General features: G+C 41.5%; 1 protein-coding gene and 1 long non-coding RNA gene across 3 annotated transcripts in view; one reads left to right on the top strand and one right to left on the bottom strand.

Moving 5' to 3' along the window:
• Window positions 1–23,331, bottom strand: part of mtcl2 (microtubule crosslinking factor 2) — a 106,561-nt gene that overhangs the window by 63,354 nt on the left and 19,876 nt on the right. For both annotated transcript variants that reach the window (XM_071475285.1, XM_071475287.1), the window contains exon 4: window positions 20,432–20,581. In XM_071475285.1, the coding sequence (XP_071331386.1) occupies window positions 20,432–20,581 (150 nt within the window). The remainder of the gene's footprint in view (window positions 1–20,431; window positions 20,582–23,331) is intronic.
• On the top strand, window positions 10–12,064 carry LOC139620096 (uncharacterized). The gene is made up of 3 exons (XR_011690742.1): window positions 10–619; window positions 771–897; window positions 11,656–12,064. It is a non-coding gene; the product is annotated as an uncharacterized lncRNA (long non-coding RNA).

Below are 23,331 nucleotides of genomic sequence, written 5' to 3'. Positions count from 1 at the left end.
AAAGCCACTTTTCTCTTTAGGCAGTCGCACAATCAGTCCCTCCTCCACCACCACTGGGGCCATCACTTAATAATCCCTCTCTTTTTATCTATTCCAGCCAGTCAGTCAGTGTGTGATTACATTAGAGCTTCTCTTCTCCGCTCAGTCAAGCTCCAGATACCCACAGCTCGATTCTGGCCCATTAACCAGCCAGTGAGTGTTTCTGCTCTGGATGACTGGGTAAGGCTCACTGCCATGCTACAAGTGAATCATCACGACCTCTGACAGCAGCGCCACAAAGCTTCTGTGAGGAAACAATCACACTCACTTTCTGGTATCTTGAAAATTAATTAAAGGTAAAATAAGACAGTGATTATAACACTGGGAAGGTTAAAATGCACACAGGTATCTCGCTGGTGGTAGAAAGTAATGCTAACTCGAAGGTTATATGTCTCAATCCCAACTCAAGGTCCACATACTAGCATCTTCCAGAGATTTCAACCATATCACATGGTCTTCTTCAGAGGAAGGAGTGAGCTCAGTTGCCATGGAGATGGATCTCCTTCCTGCTTTGAAGCCAACATGAACAAGATATCCTAAAAGTGGATTTTTGGTTGTTTTTTTAACTACTATTTTCAAGGTAAAAAAAACTTAAATTATTGGTTAGTTTAGAGTTTTATTTTAGCATAAACATCTCCCCCAGTTTTTCACTGCATGCTGGGTTTTGTTTTACATTTATGAGCTATCATTTGAAAAACAATAATTTCATGATGTCAGATCTCGCCTCGCAGGTTAAAAAACACACTGCCAGGTTGTGATGACAACGTCTGCAAAGTGGCACGCTTGTGAGGAAATACTGTCTCTAAGAAAACCTGCATTTCAGCCTGTGGGAGTCAGATGATTGACAGGAAAAACATGGTAATGTAACACAGCACTGACATGAAAACAGTCAAGACAAAACAGCAAAAAACATTGATAAGAATCATATGTGCCTTTACAGATTATCTGGGTTGCCTTTTCTAGCCTGTGGAGACCATTTGTAAATAGCAGAAAGTCATTGATATCATTCTGTAATCTCTTTGGAGAGAAATGTCAGTTTTATAGAAGCTGACAAAGTAAGAGCAGCTTCAGTTTACTGGACCCTGCAGCAGTAGGGGGTTCAAACAGGGTTGATAATCACACTTTTCACTTTCCCTCAAAAACTGTATCCTCAACAGATTCCCTTTCAATGTGCAATGGAAGCCGAAAGTGTCGGGTAGAAATGGAGGCACTTACTCTCCTTAAGCTTATTGTGTTCAAAAGATGTGGACTGTCAAATACGTCTTGTGCCCTTGGGGTTGGTCACTATGTCACTTTAATGGAGGCATTATTAAAAACGAATTTAAAAAGTCTAATTTCACTGAAATGCAACAAGCCACATCTCCTGCATTAAGATAACAAATAGGAAAAACAACTGCATTTTTATCCTTATATAACAATGAACTGAACAACACAAAGAACAATAATTTGTCACGAGACAACCAACCCCAAAGAGACGCTAATGCTAACATCCACGACAATCTATTGAAACTGAAGCTCTCCCTTCATACTTTTTAATAATAATTATTAAATTGTTATAAAACCATTGTGAAAAAAACTAGAAGTGAAAAAGGGAACTTACATTTTGACATGAAAGTCCTCTCACCTCGATGTCAAAGCACTGACTCCACAAATGTCCTTGTAGTTGACCTCTGACCCCAATTCTGAAAATTTCTGTATCAACAGTTTATGACGGCACCTTCTAGTGAGCGGGATTTGATGAATGTGACAACTATCCCAGTTCTTTTATACTCTATCTAAAGCACAGAGTAAAATTAATATTTAATTACTTCAACTGAACGCCTGTCTCCTTGGTATTTGGAATTTTGGAATATTTTGAAAGATATTTTTTGAGCTTTTGTGCTTTTATTTTATAGGACAGAAGAGAGTGACAGGAAACTGTCGACTAACGCCCTGGATATACATTTAATTTAAGCATTAAAATTATATATGTGTCCCGTTAATCAGACAGTAAGATGTCACATATATTAAGCTCTAATCCCTCTGTTATTCTTTCTTAAAAGAGTTTCAGCATTTATCAGATCACAGTTCAGCTGCTGCCTCCATCAATCTGAAGCCTAAGAAGAGGTTTTAGATGGTGTAGAGGTCTTTTAATTCAAACAGTATCGAACAGTCCTGGGACCCACACACACACACACACACACACACACACACACACACACACACACACACACACAGAGAATCACATCTAAACTCATCTGTCAAACCAAATGTGACGAATGTTTGGGAGCCTCTCTGCTTGCACGCTGACAAAAGTGTTCGCTTGCACATGGACGTGGTCGTTTCTTCCTCCTGATCCAAACAGAAACCACTGTCGCTGCCGCTCAGCGTCCTTTACATAACCTGACCATCAGAGTGATCAGAGAAAGAGAGCAGGGCGGAGAGATCGTGTTCTTTTGCTCCTGTTCATCCACCCCAGTTATATAATTCACCAGTTGGGAAAAGGAGACGCAGCTTAGACACAGACACAGAGCCGGACCTGATGTATAGAAATCACACGTACAGTGGATTCAGGTACAGATAGTAATGGTGAAAAAGTAAGAGCAGCTGTTCTCGCTCAGATACGAGTGGTTAAGGCTGCGTTCAGGTTAAACTGTTTGCATGAACACTTGACATCCTGTTGTTATGAACAAACTACTTAACATTGTATTACTGTCAAAGTAACCAGCATATCTCTGTATGTGATGGAGCAGGGATATTCTATAATTTCATAGTAAAAGTGTAAAAAGTTATATAATATTATGGCTATTCAACATCAAAATGTTTCCTAGCTAAAAAAGATTATTGCCATGTTTTTTTTGTGTTCTTCAAAAATATATATTTAAATAGATGTGAGTCTGAGTGAGCAGCAAAAGTGTAAAAGCAGATGTTTCCACACTAATCTGTTTAAATATGGCAGTAGGCCAAGAAGTCTTCATGTTTTCTTTAAATCTGATTTTGAGGTTTCTCTACACTGGTTATTGCTTTTATGTAAAAATGTAGAAAAAGAGTTGAAATGTTCCTGTGCCACGAAACGATTGTGAAAACTGTGTCTCGGTTTGGGCTGAAGTTGAAGCTGCTTTCCGGCTGCAGTCTGCCAAGCGCTTGCAGCAGGCACAGGCAAGCACGTCTCTCCACCCATATAAATGAACAGTTCCCAGAGTCCAGACTACACAGGGAGAAGCAACATTTAGCTGCTGAAACCGAACAAAAGATGAGAAAACAGCAAAGACAGAGGCAGGACAAAGAGCTGAGGAAAGATGTCTGAGAGGAAGAGGAGCAGCACGGAGCAAGGTGGAGATGGGAAAAAGAAGAGATGAACAGAGAGAGAAAGAGGAAGCGGTGAAAGAGAGAAAGAGGACAGACAGAGAGGAGGGACGTCCCCACCGTCCTGTCAAAACACGACAGAGCACTGATCCATCCTAATGAGCACAGCACAATGGAAGAATGGGACTGTAAAATTATGCAACACGGACTTACAACTATGAAATAGTGACAATGAAACGCTAAGATCAGGCATGTTAGGAGATCATCATTATCGTCATGTAACCCCTCCTGTTACAACAGGCCCGAGGCGCCAGCTCCAGAGTTTCATTACGAAGAAGTCACTGCTGGGAAACTGAAGCCAGAAAAGCACTTAGGTAATAGTGATTATAAAAATATAACACAGTTCAGTCATAGTGACAGTAGCCTACTACTGAGGCTGTTTTAACCATTCAACTATTAATCCATCCTAATTACATTATTCACCTTTCAAGAGAATTTCTTTTAATTAAAAAAATGGGATTTTGTTTGTTTAATTTGAGGCAAAAGTTTTAGTTTTAGTTGTCAACTATTTGTGCAAAAAACAAACATCTGATAAACTGGTGTAATATTCTCATCTTTCTAGCTCTCTGTGTGGCCCGTGGCCTTTTTTAGCAGTAGAAAAAGTAAGTTGACCTTGAGTTATCTCAGTTGTGACATATTCACGGGTTCAAACTAAAACTCCCACCTTAAAATTGAAATTAAGGAACAAACTCCTGCAAAATGGTGTGAACTTGCCTGAACTATTTAGATGCTTACATCACCAACATCATCATCAACATCATCATCATCAACCGTCAACAATGAAGTTTTGTATCTTTTTGTCCAATCAATCATTTTGTAAGAAGGAAAATATCCAAGAAAACAGCTTCATTTCTATATCAAACAATGCAGAGCTTGACTCTCCTTCTCCTCCAGGCTTACAGCTGCTGTGGGACATCACAGTAGCAGGTAACCATAGCAACGCACATGACACCGGCAATGTAGCCATAGCAACCGCGGTGCAGCCAGACCAGCATCAGCGGGAGGTGCCAGCTACTCATTTTCCACGTCTCCACTTCCACATCACAACAAGAGCCGGCAGCGCGGTGATGATGTCACAGCCTCACTCTGAAGCCAGGGAGAGGGCGACAGAGAGGAGGAGGAGGAGAGGAAAAGAGAGATGAGGAGAGGAGGGAAGAAGACAGGGAGGATGTGAAGGATATCTGGAACAGAGAAAAAGGAGTACACACACACACACACACACACACACACACACACACACACACACTCCTGTGACCCTTCCTGCATGTGTGTTTTACAAATGACCCGCCGCTGCAGCCCAGGTTTATCTCCTCTCTGTGGCTTTGTGCTGCCACTGCAGAGCGGCGGCGATACAGACCAGAGCTTCACATTCATCACCCATCAGCTGTTAACCTCCATCATCACCTCCATCATCACCTCCACCGTTACCATGTTAACGCTCATCCACTGGCAATAAAGGCTCACAGGGTCAGTCCAGGCGGCTCACAGGGGAACAGCTACAGACTGTTTATTAAATTTTAATGTAGAAGATTTTTGTTTTGGTTATTGTGTTTCCATCTTCCATCTTCCATCTGTCCATCACCGCGTCGGTCCTGCACTGCATTTCCCAACTGTCAGTCAAACAGTGTGGGTGGGACTTTGGCTTCCTGGATGAAGTTTGAGTCTCTTTTCTTTCTCTCTTCATCCATGGTGGCAATGTCTCCATCCCATGTACAACAACCTGTTAGCACGTGACCATTCAGAGCCAAACGTTTAGCATCAGATATTAGTTTATTGCAGATATATGAGTACATGTCAACTAAAAAGTAACAAGAATTTGCAGCTCAGAGCTGAACCAGAGTTTAGGTCATTTACAAACACTGACAAGTTGGTTTTTCAACTGTAAACTGTTCAGTTCTCTGGGTCCCAGTGCTTTAAAAAGAAACAAATATAAACCAATATATAATGATATTATCTTTTAAACTTACAATTATTCACATCTGTATCAGCTTCGAAAAATCCACAGTCAGTCAGGGTATAGTTTAGTTACAAGGCAGCAACTGAACAAACTCTATGCTGATGAAGACCTTGTAATCTGGTTGAAAGCTCTGTAAAAAGCCAGGAAGTAAACCTTGAGTGTGTACTCTTGTGTACAAGAAGATGTTTTACACCTTTAAAGAGCTACTATGAACTAAATGTTGGGACCTGTAAATATAAAAGTTGCCACAACAGACGTTTTAAATGCTAAAAATATCAATGATCTTCATCAAGACATTTTTTATTGCCTTTATTTTATAGGATAGAGTCGAGTGACAGGAGGTGAATAGAGTCAGGCTGTTCAGGTGTCGAACCAGCGACTCAGAGGACATGAGCTCATGTATTTTGCGCCCTAACCATTCGGCTATCGGGTCGTCCCTTCATCGTAAAAATCTCGGCCTGTTTGCAAGTTAGGAATGAAAAATATGTGATGTAAATATAGTTAAGATACAATCTGAATCTCACAGACTGTGAGACTGTGTATGAATAGTTATAACAGACACGATGAACCTTACACTAGGAAACCACAACCTCGCTATCACTGACTTTTGTGTCTTACATCTTTTTTGTTTTGCAGTGAAAATGAATAATGAACCAACAGCTTGTTATTTGAGCCTCTGTAGAATATTTGGCCTCCAGCTGTGATCATCTCGCTGCTCTATCAAAACACAAATCTACTATATATTTAATGTGTGTTTGGCAGATTCGAGTTTCTCCAGTTGTGTTTCTTTACAGTCTTTCTCTCATTTGAAGATAAAACAAGAAAATCCTCCCAAAATGGCTTTTCAAGGTTTTTAAACATCTACAGTGACATGAGAGGGACAGAGAGGAAACGCTGGGACTCTGTGCACTGCTCATGTTCACAGTTCAACGGCCACGTCCTGTCCACTTCATCCATCACCCACACAGCATACAGCTTTCTGCATCATGAATCACTGCAATATCTTCCCTTGGTCTCGTCTAGTTGCAGAGACAAGTTTAACTGTTTTAACTAGGAAGTAAAAGCCAAGACTACACAACAAAAGAATTTCAGCTCAGAAAGGTCTGACACTGTCAAAATGTTTAAGAAAGAGAGGCATTGAAAAGTTTTTAAAAATTGTATTATTTATAAGGACTAGAGTTGAGAAATTTGACATCAAGAAATGTTAACAAAACTTCACTCTTCCACAAAAAGCACCGGGACTTCAAAGAGAACAGATTTAAAAAAGGTGCTGACTGATGATTTTCAGGTTTTGTTCCCACAGCTGCAAACCAGACAGACACATAGGACAGCGAGGCCATTTCACTTAGCAAAGTGTGAAGCCATTAAACTCAAAGGCACTCTATCCTTTTAAAAAATTTAAATGCCTTTATTGATTTGGCTGTGGGCGAGCTCGGCTGCCTCCGGCCTCCTCGCTTTATCTGCTCCTCACTGAGAAGCAGCAGCAGCAGAGAGGCCACAGACGGGATGAAGTCTGCCGAGCACATTAACAATTATCCAGGGAGTTTCATTCATGTGACACTGGAAAAATTCATAAATGTCACAGTGAAATGGAGTCGATGTACGTGCTCAAACCCACTGCTGCACAAACGTTTAAGGAGAATAATGATCTGGATATTTAGGTGGATGTAGGTGTAGAGCACAAGAGCACATCCAGTCACTCAGCGAAGCCAGGTAACATCTCCACTGTTCCTACCAGGGAGTCGTGATTTAAATTGTGCTCCTCGGTCACAGAAATCACTTTGAAGCAGCAGATTCACCTCTGAGATTATTCTGAGATACAAACAGATACAAATCTTTCAAAAAATGTCTAGAAACTGGTCCAATCCCAAAAGAAGAGACCGTGCCTGTTGGTGCTCCACTTGAGACTGACATATCTTGGCAGCTATTGGATAGTTTGCCATGAAATAATTAATATCCTGACATTTACTGGACGGTTTGACACCTACACAGCCATGGTTGAGCGATGATGGACCCTAATGATTCTGGAGGTCCTTTAACTTTGTATTTGGTGCCATGACAGTGTGACAGTGAGCCGACCCTGAAACTTGGACCATAACCATCATTCATTTTCACCTGCGTTCTTCCTGCTGTGACATGTCTGAAAAAAACCTCCTGTGCCTCTACCTGGAACTGTCCTGTTAAGTTTAAACTAGTGACTGTGTATAAAGACGGACGTCACATCTCCACTTCCTCCCACTGTATAACAACGAAGCTCAGATAATCCTGGATACGGGCGATGCCATCTTGTGCTGATGATGTCGTTTGGAGCCGGGGTCGGCGCAGTAGTGATGAGTTGGTGGAGCTGCGGTCATGAGAGTGATCGAAACCTTCTTGGGCGCTGTGATGGTTTTTAACACAATTAACGCAGAACATTTAATGAAAACCAAAACCACGGACACAAACAGACCCGGATCTGAACTGCAGCTGTACTGTAACTGATCCCAGACCGCTGAGCCTCTGTACAGTGGCAGTGTAATGGTCTGATGAGCAGATTACCGCTGACTTCAGGACACATCATTCATGTTTAATTAATGAGCTGAGAGCTGCTCTGCATCACGGTCTGATGAAACACGTACTCAGTGGGCTAATACACACACACACACACACACAAGTATACATCCATATAAATTATAACACACACATACACACATTTACACAATCTCATGGGAACAGAGCTGGATCTATATGGTACGAATTAAAAGATAATCTATAGATCCTCACACTTTCTGCACTGTGTGTGTGTGTGTGTGTGTGTTTGTCCCCGACAGGTGAGATAATCTGCACTCCAGTCAGCTTTTAATGGCTGTAAAGCTTTTAAATGTGGGGGGAGAGCATCCATCAGCCATCTGCTCTTTTTTTAATATCCCTCTGTCAGTGTTCAGTGTTGTCCTTCCACCTGCTGTGTTTTTTTTTACCTTTATTATCCTTTTCCTCTCATTTCCACCACCCACCCACCCCGTCCCGCGTGGACATACAGATGCACCGCCTGTATCTCCTTCTCCTCTTCACATGTACAATCACTGGCCCATAATGTCTGCATAAAGACAACCGTACCTTCAGTTTTTCTACAAAACCGAAGCGATGACTGAAAGGAGCACATTTCCATTTCCACCTCGTTGTCTCTCACTTTCGACAGCCCATCTGCTGCAGAGAAAATGCAGGAACAATTACAGCTGACATTTTGCAGCGTTTGAGTGACAGGAGTTTATGCCTGTGCCCTCGAGCGACTGCACAGCAACAACCAGGCTGAAGCTGAGACAGTGACGGAAACCTGCAGATGACCTGACCTGGCAGAAAGAGCACCGTCAGTTTCACTGATGTCTCAATGAAAAGCTCTTCAGGTTGAGAAAATTACACAGTTTTAGGTTTTACCAAACCTTTTAAAACTAGTGGAACCAAATGTAAAAAAGGTCAAAGTACGAGCAGTGTTCCACATCTTCACCCGGGGTGGCATTTACCTGTCAAGTGTGATGCAGCAGCTGTTAAGAGTCATTTTCAGGTCACGCATTAGCACTCAGATTAAGTGTCCTGCAGACAGAGGTGAGTTTTTATCAGCTATTTAACAACCGCTTTCAATAGCACTCAGCCAATCAGAGCATCAGGTCAGAAAACAGCTTTTAATGACAACTGCTTCTCTGTTTTTTTCTGTTCTTATCGCTGAGCACAGAAATAAAAACTATAAACACAAGCAGCCGGGAGCTGAGCGATGTGCCACCGAAACATCCCAATATCTGTTTAAATGTTTGCTTCACTTTGAACATTTTCAGCGCTTTATCTTCCCATCAAAACAAAGTCAAGTTTAGCTCTTTCTGATTCACTCAGCTAATACAGTGAGCACCGTATGTGCGCTTGTGCGTAGTTCAGCAGCTGAGAAAATGTAAGAGTGAAAAGTGCCGAAACATTTAAACAGATATTGGATTGTTTCTGTCTTTTCAAAGTGTCTAAATCAAGTTTTTTTCTGCTGGCCCCGTGCACAGGAGCAGGTTCCTTGGCTCGCTCCTTGCTGCCTCTCCTAGCTGGCAGCGCATTGATCTGAATCTACTGCAGGTCACACACTGACTATTGATGATTAAAATTTCTCTGGCTCCACCTTCTCCAGTGTGAAGAGTTGCTTCTTCTCTCTGTAAATTTAATATTTTTGAGTTTTGGAGATAATATATGATGTGAAGACTTCATCCTAACGCTGTGTCTAAATGAATCTAAGTGAAGCTTCAGACGCTGTGAGTTTGTGCTGCTCTCCTCCCTGCAGCATTGAATAGTGTCTAAACATTCATCCCTCCCTCTTCCTCTCCTCTTCTTCTCTCTTGTGTTTTTACAGTGTTATTACTCCCCAGTCACCTCCCAGTGTCTCCACTCCAGCACTTCTCTGCCCTTAAGTACAGGGGGGTCACCTCAGGCAGACATGTTACTGCTACTGAGGCGTGAAATTACCTCTGCACCCCCTCCGGGTCCCTAAAACATGATCCACTGTTGAAAATCTTAACACAAATATTGACAGCAAGGCGAGTGAACAACACACAATGCTCATCGTCGCATCGATGAGGCTCTGCTCTTCCTCTGAGCTCATCGGAGACTGTCGAGAAATGAGTAGACTCGATGGCAGGGAGAAGATGTGAGAGGCTGCTCTCTAACATGTGGATAAAAACTCATAAATAACTGCATAAATCAGAGAGTGCAGCAGAAAACTGTGCGACATCGAGAGGTGGATGGGAATACTAAGTGAGACTTCTACCAGCAGTTAATGCTGCTTTATTTAAACTGCAGTGATGACACTAAACCATTAATCTCTCCCGGTCCAGGCAGATGGCCCTGAGCCCGGTTCTGTCCAAAGTTTCTGCCTCTTAAAGGAAGTTTTTCCTTTTTTTCCTTTGCCACTGTCGCCAAGGGCTTGCTCTTGGTGAGAGTTGTTGGGTCTATGAAGAGAAGCTCTCGACTTCCTCTATTTGGAAAGTGCCTTGAGATGACTTCAGTTGTGATTTGGCGCTATATAAACAAAACTGACTTGACTTACCACAAGGGCAGCTGCCGATCTTTTATTTTTGAAATTATTTAATGAACTTTACACATTTGTTGTGGATCTGTGCTCTGTCTCGTCTCCATCGCCGCCTTAAAGGCCCCTACAAACCGTGCTGTAACGCAGGTCAATAGGGACGTTATATATGATAAGAGAAACTGTTTGTTCACATGAAATATTAGAAACGCCTGTGTCCACTGTCAAAATGTAACAGTGCATCTCTGTCTCTCCATTTACTGCAGCTGTTTATCAAGTTACCACCTTTATCATCTGGAAGTATGTTATTGCAAATCTAAGTTTGAATTTTACCGTCACAAATAGAAAGAGTCCAGAGCAGGTGAAAGAGAGGGAGAAGCAGTGATGTATTATTCTTTGGTTCATCCTGTGTGTGTGTGTGTGTGTGTGTGTGTGTGTGTGTGTGTGTGTGTGAGAGAGTGTGTGTGTGTGTGTAACCTCTGTCTGTCCCACTGGTACTAGTGAAGCTCCCATCAACCCAGAAACGCTGCTGGCAAAATTCCCTTTGTCTCCTCTCTCTCTCTCTCTCTCTCTCTCTCTCTCTCTCTCTCTCTCTCTCTCTCTCTTCCTGTGTTTTCTGTCTTTTCCATCCCCATGCCCTCTTCCTTTTGGTACAGCCCTCCTTTCACTTTTACTCTGTCACACTGTTCTCACTCTGTTTTCTTTCCCTTTTTCTTCTCTCACTAATCATCTCGTTTTCTTTTTAAACAGTGGCCTTATTCATCCTCCTCATTCTAACTTTATCCCCTCTCTTCTTGTCTTTATCCTGCTCCGTTCTTCATTTTCTCCTCTGTCACTCTTCATATTCCTCCTCTGTACTTATTGTTTTCTCTCCATCTCTCTCTCTGTCTCACCAAGTTTATCCTCTATTTAAATATTTGTTGCTCTATCTCTCTCTTTACCATCCATCTATAATGATTCACTTACACTGTGCAGTAATCTGATTGTTGCAGCTCTAATGAAAACACAGTGGCCACGTTCTCCTTCTCTCTTTTCCACCAGCTCCTGTTCCTCCTTCCTCTCAAACCACAAAACATAAATAACTTTTCTTCATGTGATTGTCCTCTTGAACACACACTTGTCTCTGGGGGGGTGGAGGGGGTGTTTTACGTGGCTGATTTCCCTCTCTGTTCTTCTAAGACCATCTTCGCTCTAATCAATCACTCTGACCCAGATAAATCTAAGTTTAAACCCGGGCTGCTTTGATGCCCTGACCCATTTAACAACACTTGTGTCCCCGCAGACAACTCGCAGCTTTCCTTGTGTCCTGTCGGCCTGAGACGGATGGCGAGGAAATCACGGAAAAAAGGGACTGGCCGCTGGATGACTGATACTCCGCTGTTTGGAGGATGAAGTAAAGGTGTTGTAACTCCTCTGTTTAGAGCTTTTTACTGTGTAGGAGCAGTCGGCAGCACTGAAGACAATATTTCATTTTTGTATTGTGTGACTCCTGAGAGATGCTGTAACATTCCCACAACACCTGTACTTAGACACTGACACTACTGACATTCGGGGAAGCATAAATGTTTTTTTTAGTGTCACTGAGAACAATGCTCACTTTGTCTGAAACATGTTTACTTGTGAAATTTGCAAAAAGTGAATGAGAAGTTCTGGAGAGAAATTACATCAGGAATAAATTTGCAAATATTACATTTATCTGCAACTATGCTTTGGTCCTTTTACAGGCAAAAAGCCAAAAGTCCTCTGGTTTCAGTTTCTAAATGTGAGGATTCAGCCCTGCAGCAGGTCTTACTGAGCTACTAATGCTGCACAAATAACCTTCTTCTAACGTTTTCTAAAGTAGTTTCAAGACATTTTTAACCTTTGAAACTGAATGATGAAAGTAGCCTAACTGATCCTGACATTAATGATATATGGAGTGACTGGCTACGGCTTGTGGTGACTATGAGCTTGTAAATAAAGGGAGTGAAAACCAGGCAAAAACAGCCAGAGGTTCAAAGGGTTAATTGAGGCCTTTAATATTTTTGTCACAGTAACTTTACAGCTTAACTGACCTTTCATTAACCCTGAATCTATCTCGTCCTCTCTCTGTCCTCTGATAGGCTGAAGGACGTCACACTTGCACATACATGATGCACACTAACACTGCAAACTTTGCACACATTTATGCAGGAATAAACATGAAAGGTCAGTGTAGGAATGAACATGAACACAGTGCAGGTTAACGCCCTGTCTTCGCTTTTAGAACACACACGCACACACACTTGCAAATGCACACTGCACAGGCTCCGGCTACCCTTGTCCCACATCCCGAAAACTTGGTCCAAACAATAGGCAGCACTTCCTGAAGGTCAGAAATAACAGGGAACAGTTTCCTTCAGCAGAAACTGGGGAATAAGAGAGAGAGAGAGAGAGAGAGAGAGAGAGAGAGAGAGAGAGAGAGAGAGAGAGAGAGAGAGAGAGAGAGAGAGAGAGAGAGAGAGAGAGAGAGAGAGAGAATGCCCTATTCCCTTATTACTCAGTAGTTTACACTATAATAAGCTGTAAATTCACTTATGGATGATCAGTTTGCAGTTTTTGTGTCTTTCAAAGAGCAAAGCATTGCATTGTGGGTTTTTTTTAGTAAAGAATAATGCGTATACAGACATCCAGTTCAAATAAAATGGTAGAAAGTTAATATAGTGCAATGTGTAGCAAACAGGGAGTGATTTCAGACTTCATGCATTCAAAGAATTGAATGCCGGACTCCGACTCAGACGTGGTACCTATTATTAAAGCTGCTCGTCCGGCACATACGTCACAAACGGTTGAATCCTGTCAAAGCCATGTATCATGTTTCTCAGCCTTGTGACAGCGCAATTATCAACTACTGGTGAGTTTTTACCTCGAGAAGTAGGACATTTTTCTCACCACGCACAAAAAAAACATTTAATCACATGTACATTAGTGTCTCTTTTCTTAAGCTCGGGGAAAGTTTTCCAACTACTGAAAGTTTATGGTTTAAAATATCAGAGGACAGAGGAGAGGTGAGGAAGTTGGGGTGGTGGAAAGGTGTGTAGATCCGAGTTTGCATCTCAGCCATGTTTTTGGAACATGCTCAATCTCTCTGACGTTAGCCATACCGTTACCATGTGCAGATATTACATTTTAAAAAAACATTGGTGCTGGACGATAACAGGGTTTTGCAGATTTGTTCACATCAGTGCCTTCTTTCTGGTGAGAGGGTGAGCTGGCTGCACTGTCACCAGCTCATGTGTCCACGTCTGTGTGTTCATCACAGCAGCTTCATGGGAAGATTGTGTGAAAGAGACGGAGAACATAAAAGTGTCCATTTTATATATGTATATGTTCCCAAGTAGACAGAGTGACCTTATCATCCTCAATGGACTAATGCTAAATAACCTGCTCTCTCTCACACACACACACACACACGCACACACACACACACACACACACACACACACACACACACACACACACACACACGCACACACACAAAGAGAGAGAGAAAGACTCCTGCTGAATGACCTTCAAGGGAAACATGGGATTTAAACACATGCAGAGAGGAGACAGAGGGAGTTTATATATATACATATACACCTGTGTGAGAGAAAAAAAGAACAGTCACAGAAAGAAAGAGAAGAAAAAACACAAAAGGACAAACAGAAAGAGAGAAAGCATCAGTGAATGATATGCTGCATTCAGCCTCCAGTCACTGAGGATTTTTTTTCCAATTAAGACCGTTATCTCCTCATCTGCCAGCCCTGCCACCAAGACCCCACATGGTACAGTCCCCCTCTTCACTATCCTTCTTTTTTCTCTTTCTCTCCCTCCCTCGCTCCTACACTGTATAATTTCCTCCTTTCAGTCTCTCCCTCCTTTGTTCTCCTTTGCCTAATTTCTTTGTTTTCCTCCTGTGTCTTCATCTTCCTCTTTTTCTCAGTGGAATTTCTCTACTTCAACCACCCTTTGTATCCCTCCACTCCACCTCCCTCCATGTGTCTACCTCTCCTTCTTCTAACCTCTCCATCTCTCCATTACTCCTTTGTGTGCGGTGACCTTGAGGCAGTGTGGCCACAGCTGGAATAAAAGCTTTTCAGGTGAACTTCTACTGTAGTCTATGAACAAAGACGCTCCAGGAGTCGGCAGCAGAGCAGCAACATACAACGGATCTTTTTCTTGCCACAGTGTCAGTGTCTGAAAGTGAAGGAGTAATATTTTTTCTCCTGCAAGATGACCACAGTGATTTAAAGGAAAAGTGATGGGAGTTAATATATGTCTGCAAAAACATAATAATAATAATAATAATAATAACAACAATAACAATAAGTCAAATGCTGGCATTTCAGCACTATATGAAATGAACAGCAATGACTGACACATACACACAGTTGCCAAAACCTCGACAATTGTTTGCTCATTTTAAAGCCCCAGTGTCAAATCATAACAAGACTACTCCACCAATTGTCAACACCAGATGAACAATTTTTAAGACAGGATCAAAACTGATGCAGTAGAATCACAGATATCGTCTTTTTTTATTCCACACATTCTTCCCTCTTGCCAAAATCTGGTGCCTACATTACCCACAGTGCAACTTGACCAGCAACAGCTTGGTTGTAGATTCTGTGTGTGATATGCTAATAGCAGCTGATGTAGCCTCGAGCGGCTACAGAGCTGTGGTGAGCTCACTTCTTTCGAACTCCACGTCCCCAGATTTTTTTTTTTGTTCATTTTCAAACTTGTAGCGTTCAGTCGCTGACTCAAGTGACATCACCTGAGGCAGTTTAGCAGATTTTGTGAAGTTTTTTTTTCTTTTTTTTTTTTTAAGTGTATTCATAGACTACTACTCTCCAAGACCTGGAAACTGACTTTCATGTGTAACATTTGTGGAGTTCCCTTTTAATTAAATATTCATAACTAAGTGAACAATAATTAAAGCTTGGTTTAGAGTTTAACAGTCAGATTTGATTGACAACAACCTGGTAACATCAGCAAACAACCCAAAAACTGTCATCACATTTTGATTCAAATGGCACTTAAATCTGACTGGTGCTCAGAAGTATATGACAGAATCTTTTTACAACTGAACTGGCTCTTTAAACCAGTGAAAACAACCAGAAACAAGAAACAAAACAAATCAAATACAGACATTTTTCATGAAAGAATCAAACCTTCTGCAGAAAATAGCATGTTTATCCCTCAGTGGAGGTAACAAGCAAAACAAACAATGATTCATCAGCTAATGGCACCTAAAACACTCAAATCTCGTTCCATCCATGCATTCATCCATCCAGACTTACAAGGTCAAAGCTGTTCATTTATTCGGTGTATGATCACCTCATGGGCACCAGCGTGACCCAACTCTCATTATTCTCTACTTTGCTCTATCACTCCTCTGGCTGTCCATCACATATTCATTCATAGGGTGAAGGGGCTCCTACAACAGTGCACTCAAACCTGAATGAAACAGAAACACACTAAAATTCAGTGACACATAAATCGTGGCTGGGATTGTTCTCCTATCTTCACCGCGCAGCTTGAATCACAGAACGACTACGACGGGAGAGAAGAAACTGCAGCAACCGAGACGTCCAAACACACGAACACAGACTCAGCCGCCAGTTTACTCTTCTGACGGCTGAAAGGAAGATGTAAACAAAGGAAGAGGAAGATGCAGGAGGTGTTGCCTTTTTTTTTAATAACTCACTGCTGAAATTCATTAGCCTTCAACCTCCAGTTCCATTATCTTCTCCTTCATCCTTCCTCCCTCTGTCCCTTCAATCAATCCTTTCCTCCAGTCGAGTCTCTTCACCTTCAGATGACAAAACACCTGGAAAAGACACACCCTGAATCCATCCTCCGCTCTACTTCTCATAAACCTCCAAAGACGCCCCTTCTCCCCCTCCCTCTATACATCCTAACCCACATCCTTCTGTAACTCTAACCCGCTCCCGTCTCCATCAAATCCGACCTTGCCTCCTTCAAAGGTCAAACAGCTGGAATGGATCAATGGTTTTGGAGACGGATGGGAGGATGGGAGAGAGGGAGAGAGATGAGGTATGAGTAAGAGAGGGAGTACAGGCTTTGGCATGGAGGAGGGAGAGGGCGATCCAGGAGGGGGAGGACAGAGGAGAGATATTGCAAGAGAGGAGGGAGACGGGATAAAATAAAATCCCCACATCAGCATTCCTCTGCGTCTCTATGGGAGCAGCAGGAGGGAAGAGAAGAGAGGGAGGGTGATAATAAATAGAGAGAATGAGACGGAGGGGGTGAGGGAGGGATGGAGGCGGGCAGAGGTGGTGTCAGTCTGTCAGGGAGGGATGGGAGAATAGGACAGAGAAATCTAAGAGGAGAGGGGACATCTCCCTTCTACTAGTTTGCCTTAATTGTGCTGATAGTTTCTTTACTCACAGGGTGGAAAACAACCGACTGTGCTAAATACTGACGCTCTCACAGACAGTGTGCAAACATTACAGATGCTTCTCATCACTAGCACATAGCTTTACAGATGGCTAACACAGCACCCATAGGTTTACAACATGAACATAGATTAGCATCTAGCTAACTTACCCAGTTATTGTTTTGTTCACAATTAATTCTTGTTGATCGTTGAATAAATACTGTTTAGTAAAGTATATATTTCTGTTTAATTGAGGCTATTAGGTCACAGGAAAGATTTCAGACTAAAGTTTAAGTTTGGTTAAATGTGACATGTGATTTCACACTAATAACAAACTGACCTTTCAAGGCAGAGCCCAGAGTGGAGGAGGTTATGCATTAGCATTGTCGCACAGGCCAATCTGCTCTGTCAGATACGGCTCCACCAAAAAAACACTCAGTCAGTCGTGAGACATAAGAGACTTCAATTAACTGACGCCACATATCGGTAGGACGTGCATATGTTGTGCTGGTCTCTGGTCTGACTGGAGGCTAACAGCTGGAACCTTTATGAAATTTGTCAAGGTATCAAAGGAAACGTCTTTAATTAATTCATTAAATGTTTTGCTTAAATTCATGATGATAGTGCTAAGAAGAGATAGCTTGCTAACGAACATGCTTTTTCATTCAGTGCTCGTTCATTGTTGACATTGTTTAAAGCTAAAAATCATTTTTCATCTCCTAATAAAATCTAAATGTTTGTTCTTGTTTTTTTTACCTTTAATTCTCATTATTCTGTGAAGTAAAATACTGTCACCAGTAAACAAGGGGTAAATGCAGCTAATGTTAGCATACACCAAACATAAGTTTGCTTGCACGGTGCTAATAATGTGCTAACATGCAGCGACTACAGTTTAGCTTTAGCTGTTATTAGCTGCAGCTGAGGTGCAGAAGCTCATAAACAGATGCAGATTATTTGGAGAGAGCTGAGAAGTTTGTATTTCATAGTAAAAAAAATGCACATTATACTTGTTAGAAATACACTGAGCTAGCAATATTTCTAGCTACAGAATTAGCTCTGCAGAGACAGGGGTACATTAGAATATAATATAACTGCTTTTGTTTGTGTGTGTGTGAAATTATTGAAGCTGTTTCTCTTTCAGTATATAAAGCTATGAGACTTGTTTGGTTTGCAGAGGCTGATCTCTCTCCAGCTCACAGTAAAATATTGAAAGCCTGCAGCAGCACAGAAAAGGTCTACCCAGTACTCCTCTGCTTTTTCAAGAACATCAGGATCAGCACAGACTGGATGCTGCAGCCGCCACCACAACACAATCAATAATTCACAAGCCTCCTTTACACCTGTGAATCACCAAAGCTTCCATTGTCTATGCACTTAAATGCCTTTGTGTCCAGTCTGCTTTATATATCTATATATTCTTATAACTCGATCTCGCTCTGCAAAGGTCGTGGTTTTCACTCATACTTGAATTCTCTTATTTTTTTCACTGTATAATCAAAGGTGAAGCACAGATGAGTGAGACATTCCTGTGTGGATGAACACACACACACACTCAGTTCCCTGAATCATATCAGCTATGTGAAGAATTCCCCTCTCTGCAGGGTTAGCATAACTCAACACAACAGACCCAAACACAGCTTATGAAACCATGTTGCTCAGGCAGTCAGACAGACAGAGAGCCCCTCAGCATGGCACTCATCTGGTCAGTCAACAGGCTAAATACATCCACTCATATGTTCACATAAGGAATGAGCATTTGTATATGTCTGTACATTTCTGATTTAAATTCAGCACCTTTTATTTCAGTGCATCTGGTGTTTTTATGGACTAGTTATTGAGGAGAGCTGGAAAGTGTGAATTATTTTGCCTCTGCAAGTTAAAGTCTTGTTAATTTTGTGCAGCCAATATTAGGTAACTGGCATTTGGAGCGATTCAAGGCTTAGATTGATGCTGAATCATCAGTGCAACAAATGAGGAACTGTATTAAAAATATCTTAGCAACCCTGTGCACATATAAACGCAAGGAGAGAAGTCAGCTTCAACTACAACTCCCAAAGAGCATTTTTTTTGTTCAAGCTCAAAATTCTGTTGCATCTACTACTAACAGCAAAAGCTAAGAATTATGCTTTGCAGAAAATTCACATTCAGAGGCTTCTGACTGGCTGCTTCTCCATTGCACTGTTGGATGATCATGGTTGTATTTAGGGCAGTGAGAGTTTGGAAAAACACTCCTGCAAACAGCAATGCAAATGCAATGCAAAACATATGACAAGATGGAGAATTTCAACCATCTGCAGCATTCAAATCCTTTCCGCAAGGAAATAGGTTTATTATTTTACTGAAAGAAGAGATTTTTGCATTGAGCATGAGACAGGACAATCAACACAACACAGTTAAAGAAGGGAGTGAAGTATCTGCTGCCCAAAGCTCATGACATCAGGTTATGGTTGGGATATAAACTGAGTGGAAAATTCACCAAGACAGTCAGGTACAAGACCTATGCCACTGTGGACACAGAGCCAATCTGTCACACGCTCCATTTCACACTCACTGATGAACAAGAAAGGCAACAAAGGAGTTAACTTCCCCCTCTCCTCTCATCCACTTAGCTTAGAGAAATCAGCTGCCTATCTACAGCTGTAAAGTCAGCACCGTGACACATCGAGCGTCCCCACCATCCACCAGCAGCAAACTGGCGATTGTATCGAGGGAACACACAGTTCAGCCAGACCGGTGCAGACAGACCCACATCCCCTGCCAGCTACCCAGCCATCCATCCAAGCCTGACCCACATCAGGGGCCTGGTCGTGGGCCAAGGCCGTGACCATCAGACCATCAGACCATCAGACATTGGGGAAAAGAGACAATGAGCAGAAGCAAAGAGAGAGAGAGAGAAAGGAGAGGACTGAAAGACAGGGCTTCATTTTCTGCTTTTCACTCAGACTGCTCAGAAGGAGGCCGTCAGGACACGGTGGAGAGGTCTGTCTTGGTTCGCTAAGAGTGAAGGGTGCAACATCAATTTGTCCTTATTTATTTCATTCTCAAAGAGGGACCACAATGCCAACTCCACTTTGTTTATTTTCACTTCAGCTGGCCCTGACATCAAATTTTAGTCTCCCTTTTCATCGCAGTGCTTTACTGACTACACTTCCTCTAACAGAAAAGTCCCTGGAGTGGCAGCAGAGTGGCAGGAACAAAGTCAACACTAGATAAAAACAGAGACGGGCTCTCCTGAGCGCTCCGAGGCAAAGTGAGCACAGTAAACACTGTTTTCTGTGAAGATGACAGGCTAAACAAGGATCTGCCTGAACCTCAGTGTTCTGCTGAAATGTTCACTTTGGTCAAAACTCAAGAAGACACTATAAACCCAACTTGTGCTAGTAATCTTTACCCAGCAGTGGAGGACTTCTGTGGGTAGGACAACACAAGGACAAGCTGTTTATTGTGAGGAAAAGTACGACTTATCTCATTTCATAGCAACACACAGAAAAGTTTCACACAACTAGAAACTGTTCTGACCTGCAGGCAGTGACAGTTTTATTCAGACAATACATCATCTGTCTGTTAAAAAACCTCTTCACTGACGCCATGCTGACGGACGCCCTTCTGAAAGCAGCTCACTGCACAGGGCTCGGTTCAGACACCTTGATCCTACCTTATCAATCTCCTGCTGCAGGACCTGTTTGGCGACCTCCAGGTCCTGCAGTCGGACCCTCAGCTCCTCGTTCTCCTTCTCCAGACGAGTCCTCTTCTTCTCCACGCTGTCCAGCTGGCTGTGGAGACGGATGGACACGTCCTTCGCCACCTGAGAGGACAAGGGGGGGGGGGGGGGGGGGACATGGGGTTTAGCTCTTAGAATAAAGGTTTAATTAGATAAGGCAAGCCAAAGAGTTCATATGGCTCAAGCATGCACTGCATAAGGCTTCACATACAAGTGGACTTCAAATTTCTTAATGTTAGAAGCAAAGCACTGTTGTTTAGTTTATTAAGGTTAAAAAAGACACTATTAAAAAGTGTTTTTCATCTTATTCTTTAGGTCACTTTCAAAAATTCTAAATGTGGTTATTATTTTATGCACTTTTTGGCATTATCGTCAGGTTTAATAATAATGTAGTAATCTGAAAAGACGCAGGCTGAATGTGTTTGTTGACATGACCGCCCTTACTCATCCAAAAGGAGGCGAGTCATCAATACCAGTCATCACATTTTACCTAACACTCACGTAGTTGTTCACAAGTGGGAGCTGCCCAGTGTGAGCAGTGACACAACAGGAAATAAGCAGGTAAACCTATAATACGAGTATATCTCCTAATCCAAGTGATGCATGTGGATGACTCATGTTTTTCTGGAAAATAAAGTAACCGTGGTGGTGTTTTCAGTAACTCTTGCAGTAACCAGATCTTAATTAGCGACTGCTGACGACAATAGCCTTTAAACTGTCATCATGGGATATTGCTCAGGAGATTTCTTTTTATGTTGCTAATCTCTGTTCAGGTAAAAGATAGAATCTGGCTCTGTTTTATATCATTGTGAGGCATCAGAAATGTTCTAGGAAAGCTGCCAGAGCAAAGAGGACCATTTGTTTTAGCCGAGTCTGTGAAGTGCGTCTTCTATCAGCAGCAACTTTCTGCATGTACAGTGATTTTTTTTAAATCTAATAAAGCTAAAAAGATCATTTATGTCACTCTGGCTGATCTTTTATACATAATATGATCTTATGAAAAACTGATTATTTCCCCCCTGAGGGCATTTACTCATTAAAAGTTTCTAATGTCAAAGAGTCAAACTAAAGTCAACTCTGACAATAATAATAAAAAAAATCCAGTCTGATAGGTTGTTATCAGATTGGGTTGGAAGCAGTGGTGACAGTCAATTCACACAGAAACCTAATTGTTTTCATGTTTTTGTGTGTAATGAAACAGAATCCAAACAGCATGATGTACTGATCCACGAAGGAAGTGGGTTAAAGTGTCACAGAAACACAGCTAATGTTGTAGTAGATCCTGGTTTCACGTCCTAACAGCAAAACATTTGACATAGATGAAGTCAAACCTGTTTTCTACTGTTTTGGGGAAACAAGGGGCACAATGAGAGTTGATATTAAACCACTGTGATCGACTTTGTAACTTCTGTTCCTCACTGCAGCAGAAAGCTTGGAATAAAATGTTGTAATAAAAAGAGCATAAAAAACTCCATATACAACCTCACGTTGGTGTCTTTGTGCTGAGTTACAGGCAGCATCGGTTATGGCTTTATGGAAACTGCCTCTATTGTTACTAATGACAAGTTAATCCTCATCATACAATTTAAATCAAGGATGAAAATCACACAAAATTATTTCAAAATATTGTAATTAAGTATTTTTAAATGATGTATTTGCAGTAAACATGTCAGCAACTGCAGGACATTTCCAGCTGTTTACCAAAATCTGCCCCTGCGGGGTATTTGGCTGAATGGGTTGGGTTGCACCTAATGATTAATCTGCTGATTATTTTTCATTTGTGTGAGCTATAAAATATCAGAAAAAAAAATCACCAAAGCCAAAAGTTTCACCTTCAAATGTTTAATGCAACCAACAAAAAACCTGAAATAACCCTGAAATATTTGGTTTATAAAACAGAGAAAAGGAACAAATCCTTTTATTTAAGAAGCTGGAACCAAATCTTTAGGGTTTTTCTTTACTTAAAAAACTGACTCCAATGATTATCAGAAGAGCAGCAGGCCATTTTCTATGAATTAATTACAGCAATTAAATAATTTATGGTTTCAGCTCCACAGAATCACACAGTAGTGTCTTCAAGGAAAATGTTCATTGGCAGTTTTATAAAAATCCATTTTGGTTTGATTGCAAATGTAAAAGAAACAAACTGTTCAACTGTGTTGTAATCAACCCACAGGTCACCACATGACAGCAGCTAATCAGCTGACCCACACTGACGACACAAAAATAACAGGGCAGATGTTCACCAGCTGTGTCACACACAGTCAGTGTCTTTTGGTTATTAAAAAAAAAGATGAAGTGCTGATAAAAAGAGGTTTTTCACTTTGATACGTACCCATTTGAACTTTTAACTGACTGCTTTGGCTCAAGTGAAACTAAATATCAGGGGTTTTATCCTAAAAGGTTGTGTTTTATTAGATGTGATGAAATGAAACTTTCATCATTTTAAATGGATATATTCAGTTCCACAGAGAAACGCTGGTGTTGAATCAGTCACTCAGCAGCTCATAAATGTACTTGGACCCCATTAACCTCCACTCATTTAATGTAGTGGCCGAGCGAGAGCTTCAGTATCTGTTTTATGTTGATAGATTTTACTTTCATGTTACAAATTAGTACGTGTAAGCTTTATTGATTTATTTTTTACAACCATTTTACTAAATAAGCTAAAGATAAACTACAGATTTTATGCTTTTCAAAGGCATAATCATGTCATCAGCTGCCTCCATTTGACTATATGGAAACAAGGTGCATTCAAAGCACAGTGTGACTCAGTAATAATATGACTTGGTAATTTCTGTGCCCAAATGACTTAAACAAAGTGGTGCAACATC

This window comes from Trachinotus anak, unplaced genomic scaffold (assembly GCF_046630095.1).
Source record: "Trachinotus anak isolate AG129_WGS33_773 ecotype Australia unplaced genomic scaffold, CSIRO_AGI_Tana_v1 ptg000004l, whole genome shotgun sequence".
Classification (NCBI taxonomy): Eukaryota; Metazoa; Chordata; class Actinopteri; order Carangiformes; family Carangidae; genus Trachinotus; species Trachinotus anak.
Note: the sequence above shows the minus strand (reverse complement) of the source record. Positions and strands in the feature narration are given on the sequence as shown.